This window comes from Protomyces lactucae-debilis (genome assembly GCF_002105105.1).
Source record: "Protomyces lactucae-debilis strain 12-1054 chromosome Unknown BCR37scaffold_2, whole genome shotgun sequence".
NCBI lineage: Eukaryota > Fungi > Ascomycota > Taphrinomycetes > Taphrinales > Protomycetaceae > Protomyces > Protomyces lactucae-debilis.
The window spans coordinates 144,698-167,475 of NW_024467994.1; the positions used below are offsets into that span (position 1 = coordinate 144,698).

The 22,778-nt window shown below is 50.7% G+C and overlaps 8 protein-coding genes across 8 annotated transcripts; 5 read left to right on the plus strand and 3 right to left on the minus strand.

The window, feature by feature from the left end:
* Positions 1-249: 249 nt before the first annotated feature.
* On the minus strand, positions 250-2,988 carry BCR37DRAFT_353969 (glycosyl transferase). The gene is made up of 2 exons (XM_040868180.1): positions 1,726-2,988; positions 250-1,686 (listed from the first exon to the last, which is right to left on the minus strand). Exons 1-2 carry the CDS (start codon positions 2,921-2,923, stop codon positions 323-325), a joined length of 2,562 nt encoding a protein of 853 aa, XP_040727694.1. The 5' UTR covers positions 2,924-2,988; the 3' UTR covers positions 250-322.
* A 1,401-nt stretch (positions 2,989-4,389) lies between these two features.
* BCR37DRAFT_376088 (uncharacterized protein) lies at positions 4,390-5,686 on the plus strand. The gene has a single exon (XM_040868525.1). It carries the CDS (start codon positions 4,608-4,610, stop codon positions 5,475-5,477), a length of 870 nt encoding a protein of 289 aa, XP_040727695.1. The 5' UTR covers positions 4,390-4,607; the 3' UTR covers positions 5,478-5,686.
* A 909-nt stretch (positions 5,687-6,595) lies between these two features.
* Positions 6,596-8,776, plus strand: BCR37DRAFT_376093 (uncharacterized protein). The gene has a single exon (XM_040868526.1). The coding sequence runs from the start codon at positions 6,723-6,725 to the stop codon at positions 8,643-8,645; it is 1,923 nt and encodes a 640-aa protein (XP_040727696.1). The 5' UTR covers positions 6,596-6,722; the 3' UTR covers positions 8,646-8,776.
* A 500-nt stretch (positions 8,777-9,276) lies between these two features.
* BCR37DRAFT_376105 (uncharacterized protein) lies at positions 9,277-11,086 on the plus strand. Its single transcript, XM_040868527.1, has one exon. It carries the CDS (start codon positions 9,412-9,414, stop codon positions 10,798-10,800), a length of 1,389 nt encoding a protein of 462 aa, XP_040727697.1. The 5' UTR covers positions 9,277-9,411; the 3' UTR covers positions 10,801-11,086.
* Positions 11,087-11,166: 80 nt separating this feature from the next.
* Positions 11,167-13,186, plus strand: BCR37DRAFT_376107 (uncharacterized protein). Its single transcript, XM_040868528.1, has one exon. The coding sequence runs from the start codon at positions 11,400-11,402 to the stop codon at positions 12,726-12,728; it is 1,329 nt and encodes a 442-aa protein (XP_040727698.1). The 5' UTR covers positions 11,167-11,399; the 3' UTR covers positions 12,729-13,186.
* Positions 12,994-14,142, minus strand: BCR37DRAFT_343356 (G protein alpha subunit; the record flags this gene model as incomplete). The annotated part of the gene is made up of 3 exons (XM_040867500.1): positions 12,994-13,462; positions 13,503-13,792; positions 13,834-14,142. The coding sequence occupies 3 exons, from the start codon at positions 14,140-14,142 to the stop codon at positions 12,994-12,996; spliced, it is 1,068 nt and encodes a 355-aa protein (XP_040727699.1).
* A 1,663-nt stretch (positions 14,143-15,805) lies between these two features.
* Positions 15,806-16,335, plus strand: BCR37DRAFT_127087 (uncharacterized protein). Its single transcript, XM_040866041.1, has one exon. It carries the CDS (start codon positions 15,852-15,854, stop codon positions 16,284-16,286), a length of 435 nt encoding a protein of 144 aa, XP_040727700.1. The 5' UTR covers positions 15,806-15,851; the 3' UTR covers positions 16,287-16,335.
* Positions 16,336-16,384: 49 nt separating this feature from the next.
* On the minus strand, positions 16,385-18,232 carry BCR37DRAFT_343521 (uncharacterized protein; the record flags this gene model as incomplete). Its single annotated transcript, XM_040867510.1, has 1 exon — positions 16,385-18,232. One exon carries the CDS (start codon positions 18,230-18,232, stop codon positions 16,385-16,387), a length of 1,848 nt encoding a protein of 615 aa, XP_040727701.1.
* Between the last annotated feature and the right edge of the window lie 4,546 nt (positions 18,233-22,778).

Here is a 22,778-nt window from a genome sequence, read left to right on the forward strand (position 1 = left end):
CACAGATTCGATCAATGACAAACTAACTTTGTACTCAAAGGCCAGGCGATTTAGACACGGCAAAGAAGGCGTAAATTTCTGGCTCCACATCATTCATATGTGCATACGTCTCGTTCAATAAGGTTGATGGCAGACCGGCTATACGTATATACGTATCTGTAGATCAGTGCTGCCTGTGTAGATTCAGATCTCGCATTGCCGCAGTGTTCGTCAAGTTACAAATTCCATTTGCACCAAGTAGAACTACCAATTCCCCTGAAGGGTAACTCAAACAGCTGATTAAGATTCCCTATACCACGTCTATATCAGTCTATGTAGAGTTTTAAAACTTGATGGCCTCGACGTTCCAAATCTCCTCTGCATATTGCTGGACGGCACGGTCACTCGAGAAGAATCCCATGCGAGCCACTGTGTTGATGGTCTTCCTATGCCAAGCCAGCTGATCAGCGAAATCGGTATCAATGAGCTTCTTCGAGTCCAAGTAGCTGGCAAAGTCATCAGCAAGAAGATAGTGATCATTCCTTGGCTGCAAGGAATCCAAAACACCTCGGAACTGGTTGGCATCACCAAATTTGCCACTGCGAACGACATCCAGAACGCGTTCAAATCGAGGGTCTGGCTTGTAATTGCCGTAGCGGTGTTGGTGACGAAGATCTTCAATGTCATGTGCAAGGTAGCCAAAGATGTAGACATTCTCCTCGCCGACCTCGCGGCATATCTCGATATTGGCACCATCATACGTGCCGATAATAAGGGAAGCATTGAGACAAAACTTCATGTTGCTAGTGCCGGAAGCTTCTGTACCAGCCGTGGAGATGTGCTCGGAAATGTCTGCAGCAGGAATAATCACCTCAGCCTTGGAGACGTTGTAGTCGGCAATGAAGATCACCTTGAGCAAGTCGCCAATCTCAGCGTCATTGTTGACAACTTCGGCAACAGCATGAATTAAATGGATAATTTCCTTTGCAGTGTAGTAACCGGGTGCTGCTTTACCAGCAAAGATACTGACGCGCTTCTGCTGTTTCTTGCGCTCCTCTGGCGACATCTCCTTAAGCTCAAGGTAGCGGTGAATGCAGGAGAATAAATGCATGTGCTGCCTTTTGTACTCATGGATACGCTTGATTTGAATATCAAACAGAGCAGTAGGGTCAACAGTGACACCATTGTGCTCCTGAATGTAACGAGCGAGACGTTCCTTGTTTTGAGTCTTGACTGCAATCCAGCGCTGCACAAAGTCCTTGTCATCTGCAAAGCTCTCAAGATGCTTGAGCAAAGTCAATTCCTTGATGAAATCTTGTCCGCCAAGCTTCGATGCAATCAAGTCAGAAAGCAGGGGATTTGCCTGCAGCAGCCAGCGTCTAGGTGTGATACCGTTGGTGACGTTGCCGAATCGGTCTTTACCAAAGATTTTGGCAAAGTCCTTGAAAATTGTGGTCTGGATCAAGTCAGAGTGGAGTTCCGAGACACCGTTCGTTTTGTGAGATCCAACAATACCAAGGTATGCCATACGAACTTGCTTCACATCACCTTCCTCGATGATGGAGACGCGTGCGAGCAAATCACGATCTCCGGGGAATTTCTTCTCGACTTGCTGGAGGAAGCTGAGATTGATGTCAAAGATGATTTCCAGGTGGCGAGGCAGGATTTTGCCAATCATGTCGCAAGGCCACTTCTCGAGAGCCTCGGCTAGAAGTTAGAAACGGGAAGTGGTGTGGGTTGACTTACGCATGACGGTGTGGTTGGTGTAGCCAAATGTCTTTTGCACAATGGAAAGAGCATCGTCAAATGTAAGGCCTTCCAAGTCGATCAAGATGCGAAGCAGTTCGGGGATTGCAATGACAGGATGTGTGTCGTTGAGCTGAATAGCGACTTGATCGGCGAATTCGGAGAATGGTCGTTCAGACTTCTTGAAGCGGCGGACAATGTCTGACAGGGACGCAGCACACCAAAAGTATTGCTGCTTGAGTCGTAGCTCTTTACCCTGTGTGTGATTCTCATTGGGATAGAGGACCTGGCTGATTTCCTCTGCCTTTTGCGTGTCCCGCACAGCGTTCTCGTAGTCACCAGAGTTAAAAGCCGCAAAGTCAAAGTCGCCGTGAGCAGGCTTTGAGGACCAAAGACGCAAGTTATTGGTGATGCGGGACTTGTAAGATGGGATAGGAACATCATAAGCTTCGGCCACGACGAGCATGCCACCGTCCCAAACAGACTTCTGCTTGCCATCCTTGTCGGTTTCCTGATGCACATTACCACCGAAGCGGATTGGAACCTGGATATCGTGACGAGGCAGCTCCCAATGGTTGTTTTCGAGCCACGAATCAGGTCTTTCAACTTGTTGGCCATTCACAATGGTCTGCTTGAACAGGCCATACCTGTAGTTCATTCCATAACCGCCAGCAGGGATATGTGTAGAGGCACACGAGTCCAGGAAACACGAAGCAAGTCGACCGAGACCACCGTTACCGAGGGCATGGTCTTGTTCCTCCTCAATTAAGTCTTCGAGCCTGAATCCGAGCTCGAGGGAGCCATCCTTGATGACCTGCTTCACGCCAAGATTGAGCATGGCATTGTCCAACGCGCGACCTTGCAAGAACTCGAAGGAAAAGTAGTAGATACGCTTCGGATCCTTTTCGGTGTACAAGTTCTGCGTGTCATTCCAGGCACTGATGAGTTTGTCACGCATAGCCAAGGACGTTGCCTGATATGCAGCCAAATCATCGGCATTGTACATGCTGCGAGCAAGGTTGTGCTCAATGGCCTTGACGAACTCCTTCTGAAAACCATCCTTGGTCGAGAAACTCTCTGGCTTGTTCTTCTCCCATACCTGACGGAGCGGGCTTGGGAATTCTTGGGAGAGCTGCCGTGCGTGGGCTTTTGTCACGCCCGTGGCAGTCCTCTGATGCCGTGGTCGAGCGCCTGTCATTTGAGGTGCTAGGTGACGGTGTACTGAGCAGATGTCGTTTGTCTGGGGATCGCTCGACGGTTCGGGTTTGTCAAGGGGAAAGTTGGGGAAGCAGATTCAATCTCCTGACACGGAAATCCACTCACCGCATATGCATGACGAGTCATTGACGACGGCCCTTGCTAAAGCTACTGAGCCCTTCAGTGTCTGATATGATTTAGCAGCATGCGACTGCGACTATGCATTTATCATGCTCTGATTGAGAGGTTGCTGCCATAGGCGGTCGATTTAAAGCGGAGTACGATCACAAAGAAGGCTCTTCTATGTTGTGAGCCGGGACTGAGAATCTTCAGCTTTACAGCCTGCATGAATCCCTGCAGCCAATGTTATGCGATAGATGCTATAGTGATGACCTCAGGATGATAGGGAGTGAGCATGTGCGGACATAGGGGCCGTGGGGAATGATCAGACTAGCTCTAGGAGAGCATCACTTACTAATACGTAAGACAGCGGGGTGCTTGCGTCGTCTCTGCTCTTCCCCTATCGCTTCGTAGGTAGAGAGATACTCGTTTTCGTCTTCCCTACACTGATCTGCTCTGAGAGACCGACTCGCTGCTTACGCGCTAGCCAAGCTGAATTTGCGACCCTTGATCATGAAGCGCACGCCAACGACATGAAGCGCAGGTAGCCTCACATCGGGCTCGAAACAACACAAGGTGTCTTAACCTGAAGCTGCTCAGGATCGTATTTTGAGGTCTTGCCTCGACTAGACTCAGTCAAGACCCAAAAGAATTTTTGACGACCACTCTAGGAACATGTTGTTCACATGCTCAGGCTAGTCTGTTGACCATCAGGGATGACTTGGCTTCAAAGGTCTACAGCAGCGATTGTACACCATGTCTGACCCAGGAACACCTCTGCTGTCAAAATTCAGACCAATGACTGATGAACGGCAAGGCTGCACAAGAGCACATCATTTGCCACAACAAGAAGGTGCTGGTACAAGCGGTCCATGTGAGGAAGTGCAGCTTGATCCCTTGACGAGTCATTCTGGGTAAGCCTGGTTGACAGGTCCTTTAAGTATCTGTATAGTGCACAATTTGATTTGTCCTTTTCCTTTGGCATCTGAACATCCATTACACAACTCTCTTGTGCCATGACTACCCAAGCCACCTAACGTTGGAACTTGCACGCGCTTTATCTAGTAATAAGCATGCGCCGTCTTTTGTGATAGACGCGTGCACATATGATAGACGCGTGCACGCATACCCTCACACAAACATTACCATGTGAAATGGTTGATCGCGATTTCTGGGAGACATTATCATTTGGACGACGTCTCGTTCGCCTCAGAATAGCGCAAAAGGCGGGTGAGACTGGGTTGGAGGCAGAGATCGCTGAGACTGAGAGCGCAAGGGCTAAACGAACTCGTGCTAAACGCTGTGAGGCGCAGAAAAGGCGTCGGCTTGAAGCCTTGGCAGAAGAAGCAGAGCTTGAAGAGCGCGCAAGGCAAGGCCAGCTTCCGAGTAGTGATGCCGAACGTTTAGAGGAGCTTCAGTATCGGCGCACAAAAGAGGCAACGCGAAGTCGGCTAAGTCACTCTAGCCAGGGGAGTAGGCGGATCCAAACTTCACAGCCAAAGCAGGCGCTTTCCAAATTGTCTCCTAGTGCTGCGGATGCACAAGCAGGATTTTCAGCATCTTCTATGACAGCGCCGAATGCTTTGCCATCGATCCAAAGCGATTCTTCAATTCTCCACGCTTCGCCGGCGATTGACGCTCTTACTCTCGCCTCTTCGACGGCAGAGCAGCAGCGCCACGATGCGCAGGCCGTGGAGCCTCCTCTATCTCATGCCTCTGCATATTGCACATACACGCAAGATGTCTCAAGCTCAGAGGATGTTGAGCTAGGAAGCCATGCCAATGCATCATCTTGTGGCACAGGGAGATCTCATCCGGTAAGGCAGGCACAAGGTGTCCAGCCTGTAGCATCATCAGGGAAGGACACACCAATCTCAAATGATGCACAAGCATGTCAGTCACTTACGTGCCCCGCTGCTGCCCTATCAAAGCCTGCTATGGCGTCTGCGAGCCAAAATGAATTTCCCAAGAAGCAGCAGAAGATGGAGAGTACGAAAGCTTCTGGTATCTTCACAGGCCTACAGTCTCCATCAGATGGAGATCTATCGATTATGGAGGGTGTCACCATCAACGGACAAGCTCCTCAGGCAACAGCAGCACTGCCGAATGGTCATGTTCGCTTTCAGACTGAAAGAAAGAACACAAGCCAACAACAGTCATCTGATGCCAGTTATGATGGACAGCGGATAGCGAGGCTTGAGAGTGAACTTGAACAGATGCAAGAACGGCTGGCGAGTATCTTGTATGAGCAAAGCAAGAAACACCAAGCTGATATGGAGCAACTCGAGGGCCGCTTGTCAAGATCATACCGACTACAGTTGGAAGGGATCGAAGCTAGATTGAAAGCTCGATATCAAGAGTTTCGAACACGGTCGCTCAAAGAGTCTGAGGCGAAGCTACTTGCTACCAAGGAAGCTCGATCCTTTAGTGTTTGACGCCACTCATCAACTCCTTGTCTGCACACTTTGCGAGCAAGCCGTTTCCCCTGACCACCTTGAAAACCATGTCAAGCTTTTTGAGCTTCACAAAACTCAAGGCTCCTACAGCAAGGAATGGGTTGATATGGTTCTTAAGCTCTGCAAAGACAATGGCCTTGATCCAAGAATCTGCAATCTTTCCGCTGGTCAACAAGTCCCATACAGCCAATAGATCGGCTGCCAGTACATGGAAATGCTCATCGGTGCACAATTTGCGCACACATTTGCCTCAATGCGTCTTTTATGAGGAATCACTTGGCCAAAGCGCATCAGTTGAATCTATCTAAGAAATGGTGCACAGCGGTTTTTTGTCAGCAGCTCAGTCGGAAAGGACCCTTCGCACGATTCTTCGAAGTTGTTGGCAGTGCTGACCTCAGTGATACCACGGTATCGCGCGGATCAGGCAGATGTCAGTCTGCGTGAGTCTTGCACGGATCTGTCACACGAGCTGCAAGAGCAGCCAAATATGACTTTGACATGGATGGTGCTCTACTGAGTGTGTACGTAGCTTCGACTGTAAACAAGATCATTACAGCTAGCCAAAATGGTTCCCCATGTCGAGTCGGTTGCCCAAGAGGCACAAGCGTCTCTGGACGCTACAAGCAGGTACGATAATTGGATCCAGACCATGTCGAAAAGTATCGCCTCACAACAGCAGACATTACACGCATTGCAAAAGCACACGAGAAGCCATCACAGCTTCTTGAGTGGGCTATGCAAGAAGGGCAAGGTCGCGAATCATTTCCGCGCCTCGATTGCCTGCATCACCAAGGCCGCAGACACCAGATCGGGAACAACTTTCTTCGCCGTCGTAGGCCAGGCCGAGTTCACTTACGGAAGAGTCGCAAGAACCACGAACCACAAAGGCAGATGCCAGTCTCAGAACTTCCCACAAAAAGAAGGATCCGGTACAAGCAGTCCATATAAGAAGTGCATTTTAGCCCCTTGTCAAGTCAGTTTGGATCCAGCCTGGTTGATCCAGATACAGTTTGATAGGTTGATTAAATATCTTTTTCCTTTGCGATCTGAACATCGGCTACATTACTCTTCCTGTGCCGTGAGTCCGTGACTACCCAAGCCACCTAACGTTGAAACTTGGATGCGCTGTTTTTAGTAGTAAGCATGCGCCGTGCTCTGTGATAGACGCGCACAGAGAAGATAGAAGCGTACAAACATCCCCTCACACGATCATTATCATGTTAAATGGTTGATCGTAGACTCTGGGAGACACTAGCACTCGGACGACGCCTCACTCGCCTCAGATGGGCACAAAAGGAGGAGGGTGAGACTGGGCTGGAGGCAGAGATTGCTGAGACTGAAAGGGCCAGGGTCGAACAAGCAAGGGCTAAGGATACTGCGAGGAAAAGAAAGTTTCGGGTTGAAGCCTCGGCAGAATTAGCAGAGCTTGAAGAGCGCGCAAGGCAAGGCCAGCTTCCGAGTAGTGATGCCGAACGTTTAGAGGAGCTTCAGTATCGGCGCACAAAAGAGGCAACGCGAAGTCGGCTAAGTCACTCTAGCCAGGGGAGTAGGCGGATCCAAACTTCACAGCCAAAGCAGGCGCTTTCCAAATTGTCTCCTAGTGCTGCGGATGCACAAGCAGGATTTTCAGCATCTTCTATGACAGCGCCGAACGCTTTGCCATCGATCCAAAGCGATTCTTCAAATTTGAACGCTTCGCCGGCGATTGACATTCTTGGTCTTCCCTCATCGACGGCAGAGCAGCAGCGCCACGTTGCGCAGGCCGTGGAGTCTCCTCTGTCTCATGCCTCTGCATATTGCACATGCACGCCAGCTGTCTCAAGCTCAGAGGATGTTGAGCTAGGAAGCCATGTCAATGCATCATCTTCTGGCACAGGGAGACCTCATCCGGGAAGGCATGTACAAGATGCCGAGTCTGTAGCATCACCAGGGAAGGGCACATCAGATTCAAATGATGCACAAGCATGTCAGTCGCTTAAGCGGCCCGCTACTGCCCTATCAAAGCCTTCTATGGCATCAAGTAGCCAGAATGGGACCCCCAACAAGCAACAGAAGATGGAGAGGGCGAAACCTTCTGGTCTCTTCACAGGCCTACAGTCTTCACCAGATGCAGATTTGGCGATCGTGGACGGTATCGCCATCAACGGACATGGTCCTCCGGCAACAAAAGCACTGCCGAATGCTCATGACAACGTCGAGACTGAAAGAAAGAACGCTAGTCAACAAGAGTCGTCACATATCAGTCATGCTAGACAGCGGATAGCGAGGCTTGAGAGTGAACTTGAACAGATGCAAGAACGGCTGGCGAGTATCTTGTATGAGCAAAGCAAGAAACACCAAGCTGATATGGAGCAACTCGAGGGCCGCTTGTCAAGATCATATCAACTACAGCTGGAAGGGATCGAAGCTAGATTGAAAGCTCGATATCAAGAATTTCGAACACGGTCGCTCAAAGAGTCTGAGGCGAAGCTACTTGCTACCACCGGAAAGGCTAATGCTCCAGCTGCCAATTCGACGCGGAGTGGTACGAGCGAGGGTATTCAAGAGGAACTCCCCTCTCAGCCGGCACCCAGGAGACTGACTGTGACAGCGGAAGGCCTTGTCCAGGAGCTCTCCACCTACAAAAAGCATGTTTTAGACCACAGCGAACTTGGAAGGAAGCTTGATCCTTTAGTGTACGACGCCACCCATCAACTCCTTGTCTGCACACTCTGCGAGCAAGCCGTCTCCCCTGACCACCTTGAAAACCATGTCAAGCTTTTTGAGCTTCACAAAACTCAAGGCTCCTATAGCAAGGAGTGGGTTGATATGGTTCTCAAGCTCTGCGATGACAATGGCCTGGATCCAAAGAATCTGCAATCTTTCCGCTGGTCAACAAGTCCCATACAGCCAATAGATGGGCTGCCAGTACATGGAAATGCTTATCGGTGCACAATTTGCGCACACATCTGCCTCAACGCGTCTTTTATGAGGAATCACTTGGCCAAAGCGCATCAGTTGAGTCTATCTAAGAAATGGTGCACAGCGGTCTTTTGCCAGCAGCTCAGTCGGAAAGGACCCTTCGCACGGTTCTTCGAAGTTGTTGACAGTGCTGACCTCAGTGATATCACGGTATCGCGCGGATCAGGCAGCTATCAGTCTGCGTGAGTCTTGCACGGATCTGTCACACGAGCTGCAATAGCAGCCAAATATAAATTTGACATGGATGGTGCTCTACTGAGTGTGTACGTAGCTTCGGCTGTAAACAAGATCATTACAGCTAGCCAAACTGATTCCCCGCGTCGAGTCGGTCGCCTAAGAGGCAGAAGTGTCTCTGAAGGCTACAAGCAGGTACGACAATCGGACCATGTTGAAAAGTATCGCCTCACAACAACAGACATTACACGCATTGCAAAAGCACACGAGAAGCCATCACAGCTTCATGAGTGGGCTATGCAAGAAGAGCAAGGTCGCGAATCATTTCCGCGCCTCGATTGCCTGTATCACCAAGGCCGCAGACACCAGATCGGGAACAACTTTCTTCGCCGTCGTAGGCCAGGCCGAGTTCACTTACGGAAGAGTCGCAAGAACCACGAACCACAAAGGCAGATGCCAGTCTTAGAACTTCCCACAAAAAGAAGGATCCGGTACAAGCAGTTCATTTAAGGAAGTGCATATGAGCCCCTTGTCAAGTCAGTTTGGAACCAGCCTGGTTGATCCAGATACAGTTTGATAGGTTGACTAAATGCCTTTTTACTTTACCATCTGAACATCCGCCACTCTTCTCTCCTGTGCCGTGACTACCCAAGCCGCCTAACGTTGAAAGTTGGACGCGCTGTTTTTAGTAGTAAACATGCGCCGTGTTCTGTGATAGACGCGCACAGAGAAGATAGAAGCGTACAAACATCCCTTCACACAAACGTTACCATGTGAAATGGTTGATCGCGATTTCTGGGAGACACTATCATTTGGAATACGTCTCGTTCGCCTTAGATCAGCACAAGACGCGGGCGAGACTGGGCTGGAGGCAGAGATCGCTGAGAATGAGAGGGCAAGGGTTGAACGAAATCGTGTTAAGAATACTGAGTGTACGAGAAGGTATCGGCAAAAAGCCTCGGCAGAATTAGCAGAGCTTCGAGAGCGCGCAAGGCAAGGCCAGCTTCCGAGTAGTGATGCCGAACGTTTAGAGGAGCTTCAGTATCGGCGCAGACAAGAGGTGGCGCGAAAGCGACTCAGCAATAGCCAGAGGAGTAGGCGAATCCAGACTCCACGGCCAAAGCAGGCGCTTTCCAATTTGTCTCCTAGTGCTGCGGATGCACAAGCAGGATCTTCAGCATCTTCTATGACAGCGCCGAACGCCTTATTATCCATTCAAAGCAGTTCTTCAATTCTCCACGCTTCGCCGGCGATTGACGCTCTTCCTCTCGCCTCTTCGACGGCAGAGCAGCAGCGCCACGATGCGCAGGCTGTGGAGCCTCCTCTGTCTCATGCCTCTGCATATTGCACAGGCACGCAACATGTCTCAAGCTCGGTGGCTGTTGGGCTAGGGAGTCATGTCAATGTGTCATCTATCGGCACAGAAAAATCGTATCCTGGAAGGCATGTACAAGATGCCCAGCCTGTAGCATCATCAGGGAGGGACACACCAAACTCAAATGATGCACAAGCATCTCAGTCGCTCAAGCGCCCCGCTACTGCCCTATTAAAGCCTTCTGTGGCATTTGCGAGCCAACGTGCTCCTCCCAACAAGAGGCAAAAGATGGAGAGGGCGAAACCTTCTGGTCGTTTCACAGGCCTACAGTCTCCACCAGATGCACATTTATCGATTATGGAGGGTGTCACCATCAACGGACATGCTCCTCAGGCATCAGCAGCACTGCCGAATGGTCATGTTGACTTGCAGACTGAAAGAAAGAACACGAGCCAACAAGAGTCATCTGATGCCATTTATGATGGACCGCGGATGGCGAGGCTTGAGAATGAACTTGGGCAGATGCAAGAACGACTGGCCGGTATCTTGTATGAGCAAAGCAAGAAACACCAAGCTGATATGGAGCAACTCGAGGGCCGCTTGTCAAGATCATATCAACTACAGCTGGAAGGGATCGAAGCCAGATTGGACGCTCGATTTAATGTACGGCTGGAAGAGATGGAAGCGAGGTTGGAAGCCCGATATGAAGAATCTCAAACACGGTTGCTCAAAGTATTTGAGGCGAAGCTGCTTGCTATCACCCGAAATGCTAACGCTACTGCATCCAAGCCGACGCGGAATGGAACGAGCAAGGGTATTCGAAAGGATGTCCCCTCACAACCGGCATTCTAGTGACATGTTGTCCACATGCTCAGGCTCGTCCGTTGACTAGTGGGGATGGCGAGGCTTCAAAGAGCCACGGCGGCGATCGTACACCATGTCTGTGCCAGGAACACTCCTACTGTCAACAGACGAACATCAATGACTGATGAAAGGCGTGCTTGCACAAGAGCATGTTATTTGCTGCAACAAGAAGGTGTTGGTACAAGCAGTCCATGTAAGGAAGTGCATTTTAGCCCCTTGTCAAGTCAGTTTGGATCCAGCCTGGTTGATCCAGATACAGTTTGATAGGTTGACTAAATATCTTTTTCCTTTGCCATCTGATAATCCGCCACACTACTCTCCTGTGCTGTGCCGTGAGTCCGTGACTACCCAAGCCACCTAACGTTGAAACTTGGATGCGCTGTTTATAGTAGTAAGCATGCGCCGTGTTCTGTGATAGACGCGCACAGAGAAGATAGAAGCGCTCAAACATCCCTTCACACGATCATTATCATGCTAAATGGTCGATCGCAGAGTATGGGAGTCAATATCACTTGGACGACGTCTCACTCGCCTCAGAGAAGCACAAAAGAAAGGTGAGACCGGGCTGGAGGCAGAGATCGCTGAGAATGAGAGGGCAAGGGCTGAACGAAATCGTGCTAAGAATGTTGAGTGTACGAGAAGGTATCGATCGGCATAAAGCCTCGGCAGAATTAGCAGAGCTTGAAGAGCGCGCAAGGCAAGGCCAGCTTCCGAGTAGTGATGCCGAACGTTTAGAGGAGCTTCAGTATCGGCGCACAAAAGAGGCAACGCGAAGTCGGCTAAGTCACTCTAGCCAGGGGAGTAGGCGAACCCAAACTTCACGGCCAAAGCAGGCGCTTTCCAATCTGTCTCCTAATGCTGCGGATGCACAAGCAGGATCTTCAGCATCTTCTATGACAGTGCCGAACGCTTTGCCATCGATCCAAAGCGATGATTCTTCAAATTTGCACGCTTCGCCGGCGATTGACGTTCCTGGTCTTCCGTCATCGACGGCAGAGCAGCAGCGCCATGATGCGCAGGCCGTGGAGCCTCCTCTGTTTCATGCCTCTGTATATCGCACAGGCACGCAAGATGTCTCAACCTCAGAGGACGTTGAGCTAGGAAGCCATGTCAATGGATCATCTTCTGGCACAGGGAGATCTCATCCGGGAAGGCATGTACAAGATGCCGAGTCTGTAGCATCATCAGGGAAGGACACGCCAGATTCGAATGATGCACAAGCCTTTCAGTCGCTTAAGCGCCCCGCTGCTGCCCTATCAAAGCCTTCTGTGGCACCTACGAGCCAACATGATATTCCCAATGAGCAGCAGAAGATGGACCGGGCCAAACCTTCTGGTATCTTCACAGATCCACAGTCTCCACCAGATGCAGACTTTTCAATGGTGGAGGGTGTCGCCATCAACGGACATGCTCCTCTGGCAATAAAAGCACTGCCGAATGGTCATGTCAACGTCGAAATTGGGAATAAGATCGCGTGTCAAAGCGAGTCGTCACATGTCAGTCATGCTAGACAGCGGATAGCGAGGCTTGAGAGGGAACTTGAACAGATGCAAGAACGGCTGGCGAGTATCTTGTATGAGCAAAGCAAGAAAACCAAGCTGATATGGAACAATTCGAGGGCCGCTTGTCAAGTGTATTTAATGTACAGCTGGAAGAGATGGAAGCCAGATTGGACGCTCGATATAATGTACAGCTGGAAGAGATGGAAGCGAGGTTGGAAGCCCGATATCAAGAATCTCAAACACGGTTGCTCAAAGTGTTTGAGGCGAAGCTGCTTGCTATCACCCGAAATGCTAGCGCTACTGCATCCAAGCCGACGCGGAATGGAACGAGCAAGGGTATTCGAAAGGATGTCCCCTCACAACCGGCATTCTAGTGACATGTTGTCCACATGCTCAGGCTCGTCCGTTGACTAGTGGGGATGGCGAGGCTTCAAAGAGCCACGGCGGCGATCACATCATGCTTGAGCTCGATGCTTAGCTCATTGAACGGTAGCGGCGCATGAGTTCAAATCACAACGATTCCGAGAGGCATGTATTATTATAGACAAACCAAAAGGGCTATTCTGCACAACGCGCTCTTTGCTGTGCGCTAGTTCTAACATCATGAAATCAAACACATCGCAGCTCTGTACAAAAGCTCCACCATCAATCGCCACGGCTCAGCGCAAGGTGGCTCGTTCTAGAGAATGCCGCTGTCTCTCAATGCATTCTGAAGGATGGTCTCCTTGACGGCTGCAAACACGAGCCGAATGTTGCTGGTATCGGTTGCTTGCGTCAGGTGTGGGTAAATGTTGAGTTTTGCACGATTGACTTGAGTGAATCGGTAGAGGATATACTTAGCAGCCTTGTTGGCATCAGCACCGCCCTGATAGTCAGGGAACCAGTCACCGAGCGGTACTTTCGGTAATTTTGCTTTGAAAATGTCAATCTTGTTGAGGAAGAGGATGATGCTTGTTCGCACAAACCAGCGACTGTTGATGACGCTGTCAAATAGAACGAGTGACTCTGTCATACGATTCTGGCCGGATTCTTCCAGCAAGACTTGATCGTACTCTGACAGTGCAACACAAAAGATGATCGAGGTCACCGCCTCGAAGCAGTGAATCCACTTTTTCCGCTCTGACCGTTGGCCGCCAACATCAAACATACTATTCGTTAGCTTTGCAGAGTATATCAAGGCCGACTTACTGTATGCTCAAGTTGCCCATCGAGAAGCGGGTCTCATAAATACCGGTCGTCTTTGTACGCGCACGCAAGACATCTGCTTCGGTGGGGACGTAGTCCGGTTGCGCTATCCTGTCCAACTCGGCAAAGAAATACGGTGCCGAGTCCATCATGTAAAATTCACTTTGCCGCAGCATGAGGTTGGCGATATTTGGATCATGCCATAGTTGTAGAATATCCGATTGCAACTCTGGATCGAATGCTGCGCCTGGATCTTGGTCTAGTGAGTAGGCCAGTATTCTATCAGCCGCTTCCTGCGCTTGTTAGTCCCGCATCTGTACAGGTTGGAGCATACCGCCGTTGAAACACTGCTAGGTATAATTTCGAGCTTCTCTAGCGCTTCGCAAATCGCTTTGGCGCCGTCTAGCACATTTTTAAAGATAGTTGCACGAAACATGACTCGCTCGTCTTGTGAATAGCCTGTTTGATGGATAATTTTCATCTGCTTGACAATAGTCGTCTTGCCGGATTCGCCAGAGCCGAGGAGTAGGATCTTGCATTCCTTCTTGAGTCGCTTGGAGTCTTCCTCGATTTGTCTGTCAATAGCAGCAGATGCCTTCTCTGTCGTTTGTGCGCCTGCATCGGAACTGAAGCATGAGCCCATTTTGAATGATTATGAAGGGACCAGTGAGCCGGCCCAGGTCTTGCTAAGCCGGGTGGTGCAAAATGGGTCGATGTACGAGATGAATCTGTTGCGGCGGACGTTGCTGTGCTGTCGCCGATAGAGATATGAGCCGGGCCTTCAGGTCAACGAGAATAACCAAGCCACAGACTGAGTTGCCTAGCTGATTTGAAGCGGTTGAGCTTGCTAGAGAGGTTGCTGACGTTGGTAGAGTGGGGTGGGTAGGCAGCTCAATAGGGATGGGCGCCCTTGTTTGTGTTTGCCAATCCGGGACGTTTTGAGGGGGAAATCGGCCCGAGGAGGTGCCGGCTGGGAGGCAGAGAGAGCAGAGGGTGTTGCTGCTGCCTGGTGTCTATTGTGCGTGTGGATGTGGGTGGCTAATGATAATGATGATGTTGTTGTTGCTGAGCGAGTGGAGAGGCTGCTGGCTGCTTCTGCTTCTGTTGCTTGTTGGATCAGCGGGAGGAAGCGAGAAAGTGGCTGGGCAGCACTTCTCTTTCGCGACTCTCACCCAACTGCTCCTGCTCCTGCTGCTACTGCTGCTGCGATGCTGATACTGCTGATACTGCGGAGCTCCGACGCTGACACTGCTCTTGAAACGTTAAACTGTGATGCTCGCACACAGCCCTCGCTGAAACCTTGACTGTGCCAAAGAGAAAATATCCGCAATCAACTACCGCAGCAGGGCCGTGCTCTTCATATGCTCTGCCGTGAGGATCTTGCTGAGAGAACCTTGGCCAGACCACTCTAGATCGGGTGGGAGCAGTCGCGGATCAGTTGTTGTTGCTCGTCATTTACACGGTCTCACACATGGCGTAGTACGACGTTGTCTACAACAATGCTCAGGAGATGCACCGGAATTGACATGCGCTGCTGCATTGTAGCGACACGTCGTTCACTGCGATGCCCTCTTCCAGCAGCAGACCCTTGTGCCGAATCATTTGTCGTGATCTGATATGAGATATCCTTCATGGGCATCACAGAAAGGCAACTCCTGATTCTCACCCTGAATTTCGCTAGCTAGCGGATGAGCAGTGTTGTGCTAGTCTGTTAGTAAACATAATCCACGAGGCACATCCGCAGACTCGAGCTTGTGTTTGCAGCATTGATGCAGTAGCAATGCGATCATCCTAGGGGTACACTCATTTGTCTTGTTTCATCCGAGTGCGGCCTGGCCGTGTCCGTTGAGGATCATTTGCGCTTTGAGACAAGGACGACAAATAGGCCATAGGTTCTAGAGCGGACCAACCGCCGAGTAGGTGATGCGGGTATACAACAAGCCCGTTCAGTCAATGGATATTGTGAAGTTCTGTACAGACGGTCATGTAGATGTGGAAGTACTGCATTTGCTGTGATGCTAGCAAGACGTCGTAGATGCATTGACTATTTGAGAGTGAACGACTGCAAAGATTATATTCATGAACCAAGATCAAAAGGACATAGACTGAATCGATCTCTGCTGGTATCTCTGCCTATAGATAGAGCTGTTCCATACAAGACTGCATGTAGTGTTTGGAATTGTCAATCTTCATGAACATGCCCCCGGGATCTGCTCAAAAGATGAACTCCCTCGTCAGATGGGCCGCAATTCCGAAATGCCGTGGCTACCTCAGGGGATCAATCCTCTACATCGCTACTCAACACCTACTCCTCCATTCACTCACAGACACTCCCCAAAGACAACCCTGAGCATGCAGTCACCATCCATTCTCCTGACTCTCTTCTGCCTGGCGCTCAGTACAAGTATTGCTCTGTCAATCAATTCACGCACACCCCTGTCTCTCTTGCGCTTGAGCGATGGTCAAGGTCTATACTACAATGCAACAAGCACAAGATCTGGCTCAGCTCAGAGTACTAGCTCAGAAATACCTGCAAGAAACATCACGCACGCATCAGCTGGTAATCTGATACTGGCAACCTCCGTCAACTGGACGCTCCCATTGCTGCTCAACACGACGACAATCCTTGCAACAGCTACTCGCACAAATGAGACGACACGCAGTTCTCAAGACACTCATGGAGATATACGCAGTACTACAAGAGCATTAGCACCTCAATGGACAAGTCTCATCACCATGCAATCGAGCGCACGACCCACGAGAACACCGGTAGTCCGATTTGTGTGAACACACATGGTGGCATGACCAACACTACACAACTGAGGAGCGCTGGCGTTCCTTGTACATATCATTATACCATGTAATATCATTATGAAAGTAAGTCATCATGTCCGACCTGGATCAGGACGTGTGAATGTCCCATTCGCAAACATCACTGCTGCTTTTGTGTAGTCGAGCGCTGCACTCCCATATGCATACGCTAGTCGTGCGTAGTACGGTGCGCTGTCTGTCATGTTGAGCGCTTGTAAGCTGAATTGCGTAGCAGTGCCACGAAACCGCTCCACGTCGTTGATGAGGAGCGAGTAGCCGTAGTTTGCAGGTGCGTCTGCCTTCCACCTGAGTACTCCTGCTGAGACACCACGCGTCGTCTCTGCCAACACATCGTGTGTCGTGCTATTGTTGAGGAATGTCGGAATCAAGGACTGCAAGACAGCGTCACTGCGTAGATGCTCGCTCGTCTCGATAATGGCATCGAAACCCCATCTACCAATACCATCGCAAAACAAGCCAAGCAATATGCCTTGGTACAGCATATCCCAACGTGTTTGCATACAAGTACCTGGCAGGAAGAGCATGGCAAAGATGTAATGATGCAAGCGGAATGTTAGATGTGGCAAGGCTGCCAGCAAGCCAAAGACCAAGCCTGTCGTAAGATAGCAGGCAAGATAGAAGGGTAGCAGCTTGAGTCGTCGTAGCTTGTACATCTGACAGAGCACAATGACAAGGATCCCTGAAGCAATGCCTAATACCCAGAAGAGACCACCATCTCGCCGGATGTCACTTGCAATGAGCCGTGAGACTGGAACGTTGGCAGTGATGTAGTCCATGAGGATACCGATCCACAACCCACCTAGCCAGCATAGCCTATCAAATGGCCATGTCGGAGCAGCGAGCGTGTGTCTTGCCGCTGAGCGCCACGTAGCATATGCAACAAACAGAGCAGGCAAAAATGCGCCTGCGCCTTGTGAAAGCAAATCATAGCTTGCCAATGGAGGTGGTGACGAAACAAGAGCGACTTGCCAGAATGCAGCAACAAACAAGACCCAGTAGAACACGGCAGCTGATTCTTGGAAGAGCGTGAACACCACAGTGAAGAAAATGTGAATGGTTGTGATGATCCAACGCAGATCAACGCATCCAGCTCGTGTTGCACCAGCTCCTTCTTGCTTAGCAAAGGCAAATGATTTCGGAAAAGAACTGTCAAAGGGCTCAGAAACGATGCCATTTTGAGTTGAATTCGTAAAGGATCCCTGAGTGCCAAGCGTGACAAGTGTGCCGCAGCCACCAAGCGTGTTGCTGATGATCCCTGCATGCAAGGCACTTGCGCAAATCATTGAGTCTGCCCTGTAGATATGCTCGTCAAGGACAACGCCTGTAGCAGACGTGGGTGGCAAATTGACGACAGGCCCACCGATGACGAGCGGCTTGCCTACCACCTGCTTGTTGCCAATGGTATAAGGGTTCAGCAGAAACTCGCCGTTGCATCCAGCTGGGCACCGAAACTCAAAAGAGGTGTCACTGAATGGCTCGCAGTCGGTGCCGTCCAAGCCACAACCATTCTTTCGCGCCCACAGTGTAGTCGTGCAGCGTAGGAACTGTGGTGGCCGAGCATCTTTGTCTTCACCAGCGGGTCGGAGCGATGTTGCTGCAAACGATGACCGATAGATGAGGGATAGCAAAGTGATTGACCACAAAGCGTAAAAGCCTACCCAAAATAAACGTCTAAAGGTACCAGAACGATGTGCAAGGAGATTTGCCAGTCCTTTTTGTGCCTCTGCAAAATATGGGCGATTACCAGGTGCAATCGGAACCTTGGGCCCCTGAAGAAAGCCATAAAAGCGCTGGCAAACACGAACGACGACATTACCGGGATAATTGTGATGATAACCAATGAAGTCGCTGGAAAGGGAGGCTCGAGAATCTGCTTCAGAAGCAAGCTCCTCTGTGAACATTGAATGCCGGCGTGGTACAGGTTGCTGGGCGTCACTCGTGCGAGGCGCTGGTGAGATTGGCTCATTCGCACTGCCATCCGGCCGAAGCAACCCAACTTGCTCTTCCTCCTCCGAATGCCGCATAGTCATGACTGTGCGCTGCACCCGGCTGCTTCAATGCTCAATAAGGGCTGGTGTTTGCTTGTAGTTTGTCGCATCGCAATGAAATCATCGGGTGCGGGCTGTGCAGCTTTTGAGATAGCCGAGATTCTGAATTCGAATTCGTGGACAGATCACATTTGCAAGCTGAAGGAGAAGAACTCTCTGAATGTGTGTTCGCTTGATAGGCTGGATTCTACTCATAAAGGCGGTGTACCAACATCACTTACAAGCTTGTAAGCATGTAAGATATGTAGAACCAAGCTGCTTCCTTTTGGTCTCCTAAAATAGCTCGGATGAGTGCCCATGCGACTAGGATATCTAGTAAAGGGTGAGGTGCTTCCTTAGCATAACTGAGAGCCTTCATTATAAAGCGAGGTCTACCCACTAGGCGAGAAGAGACTGGCAGAGCCTAGGAAAATTGGTCAGGCACTCGACCGTGCCAAGTGAGATGAATTTGCGCGTGCAAAGGCGAGCACATTTTGACACGTTGCTTAATCGACTTTGCCCGCGAGCCAGGCACAAATAGACTCCCTTTGACTCTGATTTCCATATCAAACGAGGTGAAATTTGAGCGAGCGGCTAAATGCAACAAGAGTAGTCAGCTGTTTGAGCAGAGCACAGGCCGCGTGTGTGTTGCAGCTTGTTTCTTTGTGTTTGGCCAGCTGCGGCCCAAGTGCCCCTTCAGTTGGGGGCGCGCCCGAGGGTTGACTAATAATTTGCCAGACTTCTCCTCGCCTTTCTTCCGTTTCCCAATACCAACACTTCAAATCACCTTTTCATATTCATGGCGGATACAGCGCAGGCCAGCAGCGTCGTCCAGGGCGTCCCCCTCCACACAACGCAGATTTTCTCGACCCTCACAGACCTGATCAAGGCTGTTGATCAATATGTCGCAACGCATGACTTTACCGTGAAAAAGTAACCACACAAGAATCCCTGACTATCAAACTCCGAGCTAACCAAAATCATAGGCACACCTCAGACCCCGACAGGTATCGGGTATCGTGCCAACAGCATGCAGTCAACGCCTGTCCATGGGAAATATGCGGACAATTGATTGACAAGAATTCACCAAGCGCAATCATCACAAAAATGTCGAGCATTGCGGACCATGTTTGTGGACATGCGACATCTCCTGTCGTCGCTGCCGCCTCGAAGGAAGTCGCGAACAATAGCTCAACAACTGGCTTCACACCAGTCACTGTCGCGCGTGCGCAGGTAGCACCGACCGCGGCCCCTGTATTGGACCAGGCGACTGAGACGAGTTCTGCTACAACAACCACTCGCGGACCCAGAGCATACAAACACAAGGTCGGATGTCTACGCTGGATTGGTGCCATCATCAAACGTCTCAAGGTCGACAGACCCAAGATGACGGCCAGGGAAATTCAGCATTGGATTATCGAGAATGAGAAAGTTGATGTGCCTTTGCAGCGCGTCTTTCACGCAAATCGCAAAATGTACTTGTTCTACCCAGACGAGTATCCAGACAGGCGTGCAAGCAACATTTCTGCTGCACACAGTCTCTCTGCTGATGAGGAAGGGGAAGCGGCAGCCGACATTGGCGGAGATGCTGCCGATGAGTCGTTTGAAGGGCCTGCCGATGTTGAGATGTCTTCTGAGCCGGTCACTGCTCCTTCTGCTATTGCTTCAGCTATCCCAGCTTCAGCCATCTCAGCTCCTGAACCTGCTCCTCCAGTAGCTACTGACACTCCGCCGGCTGTCGGTACTGTGCCTGATATGGTTGCTGCTACCCAGAATCAAACCGATGAGGGACCAGCGCCTGGCTCTATTGCCTGGCTGCGGCCTATCATCAAAAAGCTCAAGGAAGAAATGCCGAACATAACAGGCAAGCAAATGCAGCAGTACGTCGAACAAACTGCTAAGGTTGCCGTGCCAATTCATCGGATTTTCCAATGCAGCAAGATGATTCGTCAAACGGATGCTTCTCTCAAAGCCGAAGGAGAGCTGGAGGACGAGACTGCTGCTACGTATGCATTGCTCCCAGAATACTGTCGCCAGCTTGTGCTCAGCAATCCTGGATCTGTGGCCCAAGTCTGCGTTAAGGATGCCGAAGATGACTTCGAATTTTCACGCATCTTTGTTTCGCTGCATTGTCTCGCAGAAGCATTCAAGCACTGTCGTCGACTGATTTGCTTGCAATCGATTCCACTCCAAGGGCCTCGCAATGGTCATCTTCTCGTGGCTTCCATGGTGGACGCAAATGACCACGTCCTCCCTCTTGCCTGGGCAGTTTCGCAGCAGTGCATCGACAACACCTGGAAATGGTTCTTGGAGCTGCTCAAAGCATCACTTTCTACGCTTGAGGCACCGCTCGGGCAGCTCACTTTTATGCTCGAGGTGGATGAAGTTCTTGCCGATATTGTCACTGCCTGCTTCCCCGACGCTTACGCAGCCTATTGCTTTGACAGCATCAAGCTTCATGTAGGTTTGATTATTCCGCGCGATCAGCGACTCTTCACCAGAGCTGCAATGGCCACCAATGAGTGCGAGTTCGCACGCGCTTGGCAAGAACTACAAAAGGCGTCTCCCTCGGTCACAGACCAGCTGGAAATGCTCAGTATTGATCGCTGGGTTGATCTCAATATGCCAAACAATGAGCGACTTGGTGTCTACAATCTTAGTGTCGCTCAAGATATCTTTATGTGGATCCAAGACAAGCACGATTTGCCAGCGTATCGATTGCTGCAAGTACTGCAATTCAAGACTGCCGAGACACTTAGCCTTCAGCGTATCGCTGCTACACAACGCAAAGATGCAGGCAAGCGATGCACGGAGCGCGCCACTAACCGTGCTATCGAAAGTAGCAGCAAGCGAAGTGGATGGTCTGTGCTGGCCAATATGTCTGAAACACTCTTTACTTGCACGCATGCAACTGGTCAAGTTCGTCGTGTCTTTTGGGAGGAGCACAAGTGTGATTGTGGTCAGTGGCAGCAACGTGGTATTCCCTGTGAGCATGCCGCAGCTGTGTTGAGCAGTGTGGTCTATCGTGCATCAAAACAGCCCAATGTCGACTTTCTCGCACTCGTCAATGATCGTTTCTCTGCTGCAACGTGGCATATGACCTTTCAGTACCCCTACGAGATTGTGCCAAGTGAGACTCTTTGGCCATTGCAAACGGCAGATGAGCAATTATTGCGCGCACCACCTCTCGCGAATAAGCATCTCTCAATCAAGCGCAAGGAGATTTATGTTGAGCAAGATGAAGGCGAGTTGACAATCGACGGCATGACTGAACAGGAAGCTCGCGGTCTGTTGACGAAGGGTCCCTCGCGTGGCGACTGGCTCGATCGAATCGAAATTGTCGCTGTGTCGGCGAAGGGAGGCCACAAACGACAACGTAGTGTGGCCGATCCAAGCAGTCAACACGTGTCGCCCAAAAAGGCTCGTCTGGGGCCAAGTCAAGCATCGCATTTACAGCCATTCGATATTGCCGAAGGCGATGACAATTTGTCACCTGTGGTACCTTCACAGCTCATTGCACCACTTCGTCAGACTGTTACTGCTGAGACCGCGACACCGGCTTCTGTCAAACGTGGACCTGGACGACCTCGCAAGATTCGTCCAGAAGAATTCCGGCAGACAACAGATACTGTGCAAGAGGCAGCTCATTCTCCGGTCGTCACGCATGCCAAGAAGAAGCGTGGTCCTGTGAAAGGTTGGAAGCAGGCACAAGCTGCCGCTGAAGCTGAGCGGGCTCATTCGGATGCACTTGCTCAACAAGCTCGATCAGGTGTGTCTGGAGAGGCTCAATCAAGTACGTCAATACAAGGGATTCGTCGCATTCGACTCGTTGATTCAAACAACATTGAAGAAGGGGGTGATGAAACACCCGCTCCAAAACAACGAGCCAAGCCTGGACCCAAACCTGGTTGGAAGAAGGCCGCTGCTCTTGCTGAGGCTGAGGCTACTGCTGGCAGTGATGTAGCTTCAGGTGCACCGGCTGATGCTTCACAGGACGAGTCACTCAGACGACCACGAGGCAGACCACCTGGCCCCAAAACATTGGCGCTTCGTGCTGCACTAGCAAAAGAAAACGCAGAACGTGCTGAAGCTGGTCTACCACCTCTTGAAGAGCCCAAGAGTGCATCAAAAAAGAAACGTGCAAAGCCCGTGAAACGAGGTCGAGGTCGTCCGAAGGGATCTGGAAGGATGCATGCCGCATCCGCCAAGCGAGCACGTACACAGGAGGATGATGATTCACAAGCTTTGTACAAGGAGAGCGCTCATTACTCCGGCCGAATTTCTCCCGAGGGCCAAGGAGTGCAGGAATCCAATGTCCGTGGCCAAGACATTTCTGTTCGCGAATATTTGACGTCGTCTGGCAATGAAGTGGATGTGAATGATTTGGATCGCGAAGCACTGGCTGCTCAATTCATTGATG

Coding starts and splice junctions, on each gene's coding strand:
- BCR37DRAFT_376107 (XM_040868528.1), top strand. CDS start 11,400: ATGAGAGGGCAAGGGCTGAACGAAATCGTGCTAAGAATGTTGAGTGTA.
- BCR37DRAFT_353969 (XM_040868180.1), bottom strand. CDS start 2,923: ATGACAGGCGCTCGACCACGGCATCAGAGGACTGCCACGGGCGTGACA. Junction 1,687..1,725: donor CACCAACCACACCGTCATGC/GTAAGTCAACCC, acceptor TCTAACTTCTAG/CCGAGGCTCTCGAGAAGTGG.
- BCR37DRAFT_376093 (XM_040868526.1), top strand. CDS start 6,723: ATGGTTGATCGTAGACTCTGGGAGACACTAGCACTCGGACGACGCCTC.
- BCR37DRAFT_376105 (XM_040868527.1), top strand. CDS start 9,412: ATGGTTGATCGCGATTTCTGGGAGACACTATCATTTGGAATACGTCTC.
- BCR37DRAFT_127087 (XM_040866041.1), top strand. CDS start 15,852: ATGCAGTCACCATCCATTCTCCTGACTCTCTTCTGCCTGGCGCTCAGT.
- BCR37DRAFT_376088 (XM_040868525.1), top strand. CDS start 4,608: ATGACAGCGCCGAATGCTTTGCCATCGATCCAAAGCGATTCTTCAATT.